We start from the raw sequence: 12345 nt of genomic DNA, 5'->3' as shown, positions 1-12345 counted from the left end.
TGAGTGAAGAATTTCCTCCTAACTTCTAATCTAAATTTCCCCTAAATCGTGCCATTTTAAGTCTTTTTTTCTCAGATGTTACATACAGTTCTAATGTTTCTACCACAGGAGGGTTGTATTAGAGTTTGAATTGTTTTAAAGAAGGGCAAAAACATTGATCAAAGTTGTGAAGTAGCTTCCACACATGGAGTGACTGAATGAACATGAAACTCTATCCATGGAAAGAGATACGTGAAAAGAGATGTGATGGAGCACTTTGAAGGGCAGGGAAGGCAGTTTGGCACTTCCTGTTCTGCCAAAACAACAGAGCATGAGATGAAAAGAGCTGAAAAAAAATAGAAGAGCAGACATCTTGTGTTGCAGTGTGTGGCTGAAAGTGTGGTGTTCCCTGATGCAGGTGCTAAAAGCACACTGCTGTTCAAAAATAATTGGGTAAATTCAGGATTTGTGTAACTCACTGAGGACTGCTAAGGCAATCGTTTCTAGTTCAACAGGTCCCTCAGGGATTTTGGTTTGTTTTGTTTTAATTTAGGAATTTCCTAAACCAAGATAACAGCTTTATATGAGGTCAACAAAGTATACTGTAAAAGTAACAAGATAAGATTGTCTTATTTCTATATGATGGTCAGCCTCTATTAGATGCTGGATACTGCCTGGGCTAGCTAGCCTGTGGCTACCTTAACAAATACATCCATTCTTGTGAAAGACCATCTTAAATTATTGGCCCTTGTTATATGTAATTCATGATGCTGGATGAACTGATAATTTAGCAATATGAGAATAGATCAGAACTTGATTTATCTTAGTCAGTCCAAAGTGTCTTGAAGTAGTCATCTCAGATAAGCCCACAGGTCCTGCTTTTGGGACTGTTTTGGCTTAAGAGAGATTCTGCTCCCCACTGAGTTTTCCAGTATTAAAATTCACATAATCACTCACTATAGGAAACCGAACTGCTTGGGGTGTGAGTGTGTTTTAAGAGAGGACTGACTCTTCTAGGTGGCTAAAGAGTGTACAAATGTGTATTTTGGAAAGCTAATGAAGCAGCTGTTTTGTGTGAAAATAACTGTATAAAAATATAGAAGAGAACATGTAAGGAATATGGAGGTTCTTGGTTACTACAGTGCTTTTTTGATATTAGAAAAAAAAAACAGAACAGACTTGGCATTTGCTTATTTAGCTTTTGTACTTATTCTTATACCTCAAAGTACCTTGTTCTTATACCTCACTACAAGGTTGATGATTTCTTTTGGTGAAGCCTCAACTCCATCAAGTTTTTATACATGTAACTTATTGATTTAGCCAATTATATAAAGGTGTAGCAAGATATTTGCAGCACCTGATTAAATTCTTTTGTGGTTATAAAGTGTTTATGTAATTCTGTAGCTCTTGGCTGAATATCTAGAATTAGGCATAAGTTTGGAAAGGTTTTATTTCTAATCCATCCTAAACATATATCACATGTTAATGTGGACTGGACTATTGAAATGCAAGGTCTAATTACCAAATGAAAACATTTTATTACTTAAAAGTATGATTTTGTTAAGAGTAATAAAAATATTCTTTTTTAATTTCAACAGTGTACAGACCATGACCTGGATTACGGAACTGAATGTTTGCATCTGGCTCTGAAATACTGTAAAACAAATGCGAAACTTGTTGAAGGAACAGCTGACCTCTGGAAGGTCAGTAATAATTTCTATTTTGTTATGCATCTGTTTATATTTAAAAAAAATCAGCATTTCAGCAAAATTTCATATAATGTAGTTCAAATGTGCTATAAAGTATAATTAGTGAGGCTTATCTCTTCCAAATTTCAGAATTGTGGAAAAATGTGAATGTACTGTAACAATTAAGCGGCCAACTTTCTATGTGTAAATACTCAAAGAAATAAAGCTTGTACTTTCAGGAGCCTGAGAAAGTAAAGGTTTTTCCCACTGATCATCATTCTTCATGCAGATTGATAGCAGCCCTTATGTTGGAGTAGGAAAACCAATGAAAAAGATCAGAGCGTGGGTTAAGGTTCTCAACCTTTGCAGCATTCATATTGCTAGACAAGGTAGTAAGAAAGATAACAGGGTCTATGATAGCAGTAGCTACTTTTTGGAAAGCTGTTTTCAAGTAGAAATATGGAGCTTAGTCTGAAATTTAATATATTGAGAGAGGAACTGATTTTTTTAATGAATAGTTCAGCCAGTAGCTGGTAATGTCTGTGGAATTAATATTCTCTTAAATCCATTGTTGCAGTTGGAGACCACGTCACAAGTGTAAATTTCTAAAAGCATGGATTAAGTTTCTGATAGCTGTTCTGCATGCTTACTTAGGTTTCAGAATGCAAAATGAAGGACATCTATCCTAAACTCTAATACTGTATTCTGGCTTCTGGAAAGAAAAACAGCCAGCTTTACAAGACATTTTTCAAAAACAAACTCTATTGCTTCATTTAGTTCTCTGACCTTGAGTTGGCTTATGTTACTGCCGCTACCATTACCTATTAGGTGAATTTGGTTGGGTTGTTTTTACCTCTTTAACCTCCCATTGTCTCTTTAGTCATAAAATAATCACCACCCATGCTAAGTTACACTGCAATTAAATGAAAAAAAAAGTAGTATTAGGTATTAATATTATTAAAATTTCTGATACTTGTCAATAAAATATTATTTATTTGTGTTAATTGTCATATCTTCTAACTCTGTTTTCATATAAGATAGGCTTCCAGTGCTTGCTAAAATTCAACAAATATTGCATATTTTATAGTTAAGATTGTGCTAATCATAACTTTGAAATTCCTAAATTCATTTTGGTTTTGGATTATTATGAGCTGTTTTGAGCTCATTGTTATAGACGGACTTGAGCAGATGTTACATGAGATAATAGTCTGAGAATCTGTAAAACTATGTATGTATATCTGTAAAACTAAGAATATTCTTTTATGAAATTAGCTTTCTCCTGCTTCCTCTAAATCCTTTGCTTTTTTAAATCTATCTTTTCTATGAAGGCATCACTTTTTCTCTGATGACAAATACCAGTCTAGCAACACTTTTACAACAGTTCATTACACTCAGTAAGACTAGGAATTTTAGATCTCAGCAAACAAGCTTTTAAATTTTTTATTAACATCATTGTCTGATAATCTATAGGTTCCTAACAACTGACAAAACAGGTATGTATTCAGGTGCCAAATGATATGTCCCTGCTGTTTTAAAATATCTCGGTTGTTTTGGATTTTGGAACATTGTTCTTTCTCAGTAGCTGTTGTGTCATGAGATTTTTAAATGTTCCCTTTTTTTTTTTTTTTTGTATTCATAAGTTGAAAGTTCTGGAAGCAACTCAAATCACTCCATCTGTCTCTGACAGTGAATTTCCTCCAATGGGACAAGATTTCTAATAATATGACAATAAATCTTACACAGAAAACTAATTTCCTGAATCTGCAGTGCAAATTTCCTGTGCAATTTAGCAGCAAAACTTAGTTACGCATTGGTTGCATACAGTACTTCTTTCAGTGTGTTTTTGGGGAGATAATCTTCCTGAAACAGATTATTGTCTGCTTTCCTGTTCGGTCTTCTAGGGGACATACTCTGTTATGCATATTTGTATTAAATTTTTGGAGGGTTTTTTGTATTACTTTTTGGAGGGTTGCATCATTTTTGTTGCAGAACATTGCGCTTACCTGAAAGGTGATAAAATACACCTATAACGTTTGGTTTGTCCTTTATGTTTATTTAGTTCTTTGCTATCTGTAAATACTACTGGTGCCCAGCAGGTGAAATGTAGTCTTTTAACTTAGAATGACAAAATAATTCAGATTGAAAGGGACAACTGGATGTCATCTAGTCCAACACAGTACCAGAAGTGGGGCCAGGTTAGTTAGACTGGGCTGTGCATGGCTTTGTCCAGCTGGGTTTCTAGTTTATTCAAGAATGGAAATTCCATATAGTCTCTAGGAAAACAATTCCAATGCTTATCCACCCTTATAAGATACACTTTTTTTTTTTTTTTTATAAGAGCCGATCAGCATTTCCCTTGCTGTCTCTTGCATTGGGAAAGAATGAGAGGCCAGCAGGAAACGCCTGCAAGAAAAGTCTAATTTACTCTTCTCTATAACCAGCAATGTGACCTGTTCCCACCCTTAGTCTTCTATTCTTCAGGCTGAACAAGCCAAGTTCTCTCACACCATCTTAGCAGTCCTCTGCTGGACTTAACTCTAGTTTGCCAATTTGCCAGTGCTTTATACTGGAGAGCCCCAAACTAGAAACAGTACTCAGGTGTGTACAGGGGAACAATCACTTCTATAGACTTGCTGTCTCCTTTCTTCCAGCCCAGTTGGTCAGATTCCTCATCAAGGCTCCATACAGTTATCAGAGAAATTTGTTAGCTGGTGACATGCCGGAGAATATCATGAAGGAGATCCAGCCAGAAAAGTCGAAAATATTGTGGATCAGATGAAAGAGTCTCAGTGTTGACAGTAGTGTGCAGTGCATGGCAGTAGTAACAGCACCCATTTATATGCAAATACTGTGCTGCAGGTAGTGCAGAGCAACTAAGCTGCTGTACACAGTATACACAATGGTACTGGTGCCATATCATGAAAATACCTACGCCTTCTCACATCCTATTCCCTATCTTTTATAGCTAAGGGTCAGCGATGCCTTGTATAGCTTGTCAGGGCATTCAAAGTCAAGGGCATAAAAATGAGGTCTGTAAAATAGTAAATTGCTTCAGCAGCAAATTGATGCATAAGTTTAGAAGCTACAGAGGAATATAGCTCCTTCCTGCTTGACTAGCACCCTGGTATTGGTCTCTCTGTACCACAGTGTTTAGTCATACTGTACCAGAGTGTTTGGCAGGTGACTGGGAGCAGTACCATTAAAGAAGGCAACACTTCTGCTCAGTTTGTCAGTTTAATGAAGTGCAGAAGACTGCCGGTTTTCTCAGTGCTTGCCTGTGAAATTGCTAGGAGCTGTTGCTGTTTGTTACTCCTTACCTTTCAGAAGCAGGACTGTCTTTCCTTAGGTGTCACAATATTGTGATTTGTAATGTGTGGTTGTTTTTTTCTATGAAGGTTTTCAATGCTAAGATATGTAGCATTATATATGCCAAGAACTCGTAGTCCCGATGCCTTCAGTCTTTTTTTTCAGTGAGACAAAAAGATATTCTGTAAAGATATATGAGAACTGAAATAGTCATTCTTCAAATGTCTGTTGAGTGTGAGTAACAGTAAAAGCTGTAGGCAATTAGCAGTTTCTACAGTCCAAGTATTATAAAATATTTTCATCCTAAGTGGACCTTGAATTTTAAAGAGCAGATCCGGTATTTGTGAGAATTTTGTTTGTTTATTAGGTGCACGATCTGCATAGCATTAAATGACTCAAAGCTCTTAGAGAAAGTTATTTCTCTGTGTATGTGTGTGTGTTTTCCTGAAATGACAGCACTCTGATAGAACTGTTAGAATCACAGATTGGCTGAGGTTGGAAGGGGCCTCCGGAGGCCATCTGGTCTAGTCCCCTTGCTCAAGCAGGGCCACCCAGAGTAAGCTGCCCAGGACCACGTCCAGGTGGTTTTTGAAAGTCTCCAAGGAGAGACACTCCACAGCCTCTCTGGGCAGCCTGTGCCAGTGCTCAGTTACCTCACAGGAAAGAAGGGCTTCCTGATGTTCAGAGAAAAACTCCTGCGGTGCAGTTGGTGCCCGCTGCCCCTTGTCTTGGCACTGAGCACCAGCCTGCTTCCATCCTCTCTGCACCCTCCCTTCAGATATTTATACCCACGGATAAGGTCCTCCTGGGCCTCCTTTTTTCCTGATGAACAGTTCCAGCTCTCAGCCTCCCCTCATGGAAGTACTTGATCATCCCTTGATCATCTTGTTGCTCTTTGCTGGGCTCTTGCCAGCATGTCCATGTCTCTCTTGTACTGGGGGGCCCGGAACTGGGCCCAGTACTCCAGGTGCAGCCTCACCAGTTCTGAGTAGAGGGGAAGGATCACCTCTCTTGACCTGGTGGCTGTATTTTGCTGAATGCAGCCAAGAATACCATTAACCTTCTTAGCAGCAGGGGCACATTGCTGACTCATGCAGACTGGAGTCTAGTAATAGTGCGCAGAAAATTAGTATTTCCAGGTCACTTATTCTTCCAGGTAAAGAAAGCAAGAGATAGTTTGTTTACTTTCTGGTAACAAATTACAAAATTAAAATAATTTTTTGTAGTGACCACAACCAAGCAGGAACAGTTTAATATATTCAGTGTTATAAATATTTATAAGTTCTATTATAAATGTAGTTACATAATTGTAACTATGCATAACATATTTAGGATCAGGATGGAAAAAAAGAAAAGAAAAAAGAGCGACACCATCAGCACAAAATTTTCAGTTTGTCTGTACTTGACACCTTTGAGACAAAATGGCCTTAAATATTCTGGGGCAATATTGACTTAAATAAAGTATGAAATCATGTAATAAAATGTAATTGTTGGAGCCGTGTGTGTGTAGAATGCAGATAAAAATATCGTAACAACACTTTAAAAAGTTCGATATACAAATAAAGATTTATGCTGATAGTGTAAAAATCATCACAATTTCTAGAAAGATTATTTTCTAATCCTACAAAAATATCCCATACAAGGCAGATCTGTGGGATACCTTAGAATAACAGAAGGAAATGCATCATTAAACTAAAATGTAGCACATTTTGTATGTGTGATCATACCATTACTATGTTTGTTTGGTAAAGAATTACGTATTGCATTTAAAATACTATTTTGTAAGCCCAAAACGCTTATCCAGCTAAGTCAGTTTGAGGAAGACTATTAAACATTAAGAGAGAACAGTTTAGGGGAATTTTTAAAGAACATCTTCCTAGCTAGTCAAAAGTTGCAGCCTGACAATTGAGAATGAAGGTCACACTGCAAAACAAAACAACAAAATCCCCAAATCAACAAAACAAACAAAACTTGGCCAAAAATTTTTATTTTTATTTATTTTTTTCTAATGTTGCAGGTATTGATGGATTCCCTATGACATAATACCTTTACTAGATAGATACAGTATAGTTTGTTTATAATACAGAAAAGTAGAGAGGTGTTTACTACTTGAAACTATTCTGCCTTTGGGGAATAAGCCGCTGATGGTTTCGTATTCTTCAATAGTGAGGCATTTGTGTTGAGTTAATATTTGACACAGCAATTTTCTGGATTATGTCAATAACGTTCAAAAAGTCTTGGAATACTGGATGCTCAATAGGACCAAATGAAAATTAATGTTATCACAAGTAATATAAAATCTGAGTAATTAGAAGTTTGAATGAATTAGACTATGAGTTTGATACTGTCGATAACATAAGGGGTACACTGCAGAACTTGATTATAATAGGGTTAACGGACTAATGTAATTAATGTCAACCAACTTTACTAATTTTGTGAAATTTATTCCAAACCTGTTTTACAAGATTATAGTCTTGGCTCATAAAGATGGTAGTGCTAATGTAATGCTCAGTTGGCAGAAGTTCTGCTTGTTGCTACATGGCATCTTAATTAAAAATAAGATGACTGTAATTGTTCTAGTCATTAAATAGATTTAAAATTGGATAACTGAAACATTTCAAAAGATAATTCTTACCATGTGCATTTCCGCATAAGCGGCTATAGTCTCTGTTTAACATAGGTCTGATACATTTTTACTGATAAAGCCTGGAGAGGACACACAGTTTTAAGTGGTTATAATGAAAAAGATAATTATCAGAAGTAAACTAAGCATTGCTTGGTAAACTAATATAAGCAAGAGGTATGTTTTTCATTGCAGCAAAATATAAAGAAAGTAGTATGACTAAAAGCAAAAAAACACATAAGGCATATCTGGAGAATTGTTCTAGGCAGGCAGTGCCTTTGGAAATTGCGGTAGGGATAACAGAGTATGGCAAGTTTGTACTGTGGGCAAAATATCTTGTCAAAATATCAAAATATCTTGACATGGATATGGAAACAAGACCCTTGTTAACCATAACAGTCTTACACTACTGAGAAATAACTAGGCTTCTCCCTGGCTGTTCTTATGATCACAAGTCCTTTCAAAGTGAATCTGTTTCATGATAAAATTGTAGAACAGAAATACAGTTTTTTCAGGGATTGTGGAAAAGGATACATGAAAATAGGTGCCATATCATAATGTCACAATTCTTTAAAGGTTTAAACATAGGCGTAGGTTTCAAGTGAATTCTAAGCAGACCTAAGTATTTTAAAAAATGTTTTTCTCAAGTCTCCAATAATTTCTGCAACTACTGTTCTAATGACTTGCTAGTGATATTTTACCATAATTAAGAAATTGACAATATCATTTCTTTATGGTATTTCAAACTTAAAGAATTGCCTTCAGGGCATTGTTTTATTGGTTTTACATTCCTTCCTGCTGTGTTAAATCTAATGAGGCTTGTCTGTCCTTTAGGTGACCTACAAGCGGGATCTGTATGCAGCTGAATCGATTATTAAGGGTATGTGTTTGTCCTTGTGGCTGTCAGTTTGCATATTCCCGGGTTTAATTTAGAATTTCATATGCTGTTGTTTTAAATGTCCTTAAGAAAAGTTTTATGATGAATAAAATGTGCTTAGGCAAGTTGTTTTAGCTAGTTCTCTGGGATACTTATTTTATATTATGCATTATTTACCTATATTATTTACTTTACTACTCTTAGAATAGAGAACCATATGAAAAGCTGTGTACATAGCAAAGTCAAATAAAGATTAATTTTGAATGGCTTATAAGCAATAAACAAATATGATTTTGAGTTCCAGTTCAATTCTGAATATGTTCCATCTTTCTAATCTAAGTAGTACACTGAAAAACATACATTAACTCCTTAGGGCTCTTCACTCTCTTCTGTACAATGACTTATTACATAAATTGATATAACAATTATATGATATTGAGATACATAAATTAATGGAGTATAGTTTGTTGGACTGGATTTTAACCTTCTCCTGTGCTGATACAGTGGTTTAATAGTATAAAGGCTAGGTTTAATAGCAGTCTAAGGACTAGATTTAACACAATCTAGAAAGGAAGTCTTAAGCACTTCATAGTGAACACACTGATTGTTATTGTAGACTGATAGACCATTGATTCAGCTGACTCTGCTTGAATCCTTGTTGAGAATTGAGGGGTAAAAGCACAGAAACTGGTGAGGAGAGAGGGACTTTAGATTAAAAGTGTCCTTCTAGAGAATGGTTTGTGGTTACTGTCATGGCGAGTCACTGTGGTGGCTCATTTGTTGTTCACAGATTGTTGTTACAAGATCCTGTATACGTTTAGCTTCTGGCTTGACTAATTAGTCCATTTTAAGTGCAGCTGTGTCACTGTAGACAAGATAGAAAGCGTACACATAGTTGAGATGTTGCTGTTGATATTCTGCACGCTGCTTCTCTGGACCTCCAAGAATGCAACACATTTGAAATTTCTGGTTATTGTGCAAATGCTGCATATTTAATATATGCATTGCTAGAACTACTGTACTGAATTTTTCAGGAATGTGTCATGGAGATAGGATCCTGGAAACCTCAGAAGTTCTGGTTTTGACAGGGACTTGGCTTGTGTCTTTGGAGCTGCCAGCCTGGAATTCTGGAAAACCTTGCTTTAAGTAGGATTTTCAGAGGTTCCAGACTACTCTAGCTTTCAAATTTAAGATTTCCAAGCATATTAAAGACAAGAAGGTGACTGGAATCGTCAGCATGAATTTACAAAGGGAAAATTATGCCTGATAGTCAATTAATCATAGAAGGCTATATTTGTCGATGAAGGAGAGCACTGACTGCTGTTTATCTTGTTTTCAGCAAGACTTTTGAAACTCTCTCTCATTATCAAACTGATGAAGTACAGACCAGAAAAGTAGACAATAACTTGGGGTTCCCAGTGAACAACAAATTGAACAGGAGCCAGCAATGCACTTTTGTAGCAAAGATGATCTGACAGCCCCCTGGGCTACATTGGGCAGGGTATTGCCAGCAGGACAAGGGAGGTGATTGTTCTCCTCAGCCTTGGTGAGACACGTTTGGAGTGCTGGGTCCAGTTTTGAGCTCCCCAGTTCAGGAAAGACGCAGACATACTGGCACAAGGCCATCAAGGTGGTGAAGGTAATGGAGCATCTTTCATGCCATTTTCATCAGCTGTTCTTGAGTTACTGAAATTGCCTGAGCCAATATTTTCAAAACAATATTTTTTTTAACTTTTTGAGCTTATGGGAATTTTTGAAAATGGAGGTGGGTCTGGTTTAAACTGGAAAAACATTTTCAAAATATGCATTTTCTCCTATTTGTCCAATTATTTTGATATAGCTAGAGCTTATTAGAAATTTACAAACTTTATGCAAACAGAATTCTTTCTGCCATTACGAGTTTTTTGCAAATAAAATCTAGATAAGTTCTTGAGTTGACCAAGTGATTATCAAAGCATTTTTTAATGTGAAATTAGTGTGCTCTTGGAAAACTGCGTAGTAGCTATCACTTAATTTTAAGTGATTTTTCCTTGGATAAAACAATTCAATTTGAATATAAATTTTAAAAGCTCACATACTGTTGCTGTGCTTGTCATGTAAGTGAATTGACTCATTAGAAAACAACAGGTAATAGAACAAAACAGTGAGCAAAACAAGGATTTCATGGTACAGTATGATACAAAATCAAGCAATGATTTTTATCTAGAAGAATAGGAATTAAAAATAATAATTTACCTTTAATGACAGTTTAATGGAACAAAGGGAGGCTTCCAATTTTTGAAGAGTGCAAAAGTAATTATGTAAAAAAAAGTGTTTTTTTCCCAGTCTAAATATAGATCTCATTCCACTAGTCATTATGGTTGTCCATAACTAATGATCTGATTTGTCCCAGTGACTTAACTTCAGTTAAGTCACAAGTTTTTGTAGAGTCAGTACCAAACTAGAATAGTAGTTAAACATGAAGGAAAAAAAATAGTTTCAGAGACTCTATTTGTACCACTGGCATCCAGGTTATTTAATCTAGTAAGGTGCAAATTTCTCTACACCTGCGTGATAGTTTTTGATGACTTTCTAATTCAGATATTTTGTGCATGCTTTTGCAGTACAAACTTTTAAATTTGAAGTATTACCTGTATTTGTAAGTATTATCTATAGAGAAGAGACTTGCAAAGAACAATTCTCTCTGATTGCAATGTTAATAAGGAAATGTAGAATCTGGTGCAGTTGCTTAGATGTGCTGTTTTGTTACAATATTTGGAAATATTTGCTCTAGAGAGAGTTATACTTCCGTGCTTCAAGCATGTTTAAGGCAGTCACGTCAGCATAAAATGATGTAAATGCCATGAATCAGCTGTATGCATGCAATATGTTGATCATGTCTTGGCAAAAGTTTCAATATTCAACTTGGAAAAAATCTCCAAATTTCATAGCAAATTCATAGTTCTACCTTAATTTTTTTCTTTTTCATTTTTTTTTTTTTTCCTGCATGTTCTCTTATGTACTTAGCATGAATATTTTCAATATTCAATGGCAATTTATCAGTTATTACTGGATCAGGTAGATCCATCTTCATTTCTACTTTCCTCAAACTTAACTGCAATACAAAGGGCAATTTATTGAGTGGTATCATTTAGTATTATTTGAATATTTAAGAGCTATTTAGTTAAGAGGACGTTCAGGATGTCCTGAGGATGTATAAACTTGAAAAGAAAATCAAAATATGTGCTGACATATTTTTTAAAAGTTCTTGTTCATCATCTTGCAGTGTATTTGATCCTTTACTAGATACTTTCTTTTGTAGTGGGCAAGGAGAAAACCAGATGGGCACCTTATGTAAAGTGTTGCTTTATGTAGCTGGAAGGGGGAGAGAGCACCCTGCTCTCTTCCTTCTGCTGTCCAGTTGGTTGTGCCTCCTATCTGTGCATAATCCCCTGTGCAATGCCCTTCACAGGGCAGCTCCTGTGAAGGTGGAACTGAATCATCATGCTTCTTCTAGAGAAACTAGAGACAAGTATAATATGAAAAAATGGCTTCTGCGATCTCTCTTTGATGTCCCCTCATCCTCCTGATGCTGGCTGCATGTAGTCTTTGCACTCCTTCGCAGAGTATTTTGAAGTGCCTGTATGTTTACAATCTTTTTAAACATTGTGCTTAAAGATGTTTTAATAGTATTTTCTTTGTTTTTACTGTTAATTTTATCTAATGTGTACACACGGTATAAAACAATGTGTACACATAAAAATGCTGCTACTACAACCTTCATGTAAATTAATTTCCATGTATATAGGGACTTCATTAATCTCATCAGAGAAGTTGTGTTTTAATTTTAAAATAAGATCCCTCCAAAGAAGCTTTCTCTAAACTTGCCAGCC

General features: G+C 35.9%; 1 protein-coding gene across 4 annotated transcripts in view; it reads left to right on the top strand.

The window, feature by feature from the left end:
- The window catches only part of CRPPA (CDP-L-ribitol pyrophosphorylase A), a 128137-nt gene that overhangs the window by 43262 nt on the left and 72530 nt on the right, over positions 1-12345 (top strand). For all 4 annotated transcript variants that reach the window (XM_035317339.1, XM_035317342.1, XM_035317341.1 and 1 more), the window contains exons 4-5: positions 1578-1682; positions 8431-8476. In XM_035317339.1, coding sequence (XP_035173230.1) covers positions 1578-1682; positions 8431-8476 — 151 coding nt within the window. The remainder of the gene's footprint in view (positions 1-1577; positions 1683-8430; positions 8477-12345) is intronic.

The sequence above is a fragment of the Oxyura jamaicensis genome, chromosome 2 (genome assembly GCF_011077185.1).
Source record: "Oxyura jamaicensis isolate SHBP4307 breed ruddy duck chromosome 2, BPBGC_Ojam_1.0, whole genome shotgun sequence".
In the NCBI taxonomy this organism is placed as follows: Eukaryota; Metazoa; Chordata; class Aves; order Anseriformes; family Anatidae; genus Oxyura; species Oxyura jamaicensis.
The sequence above is the reverse complement of the archived record's forward strand: the minus strand, read 5'-3'. Positions and strand labels throughout refer to the sequence as shown.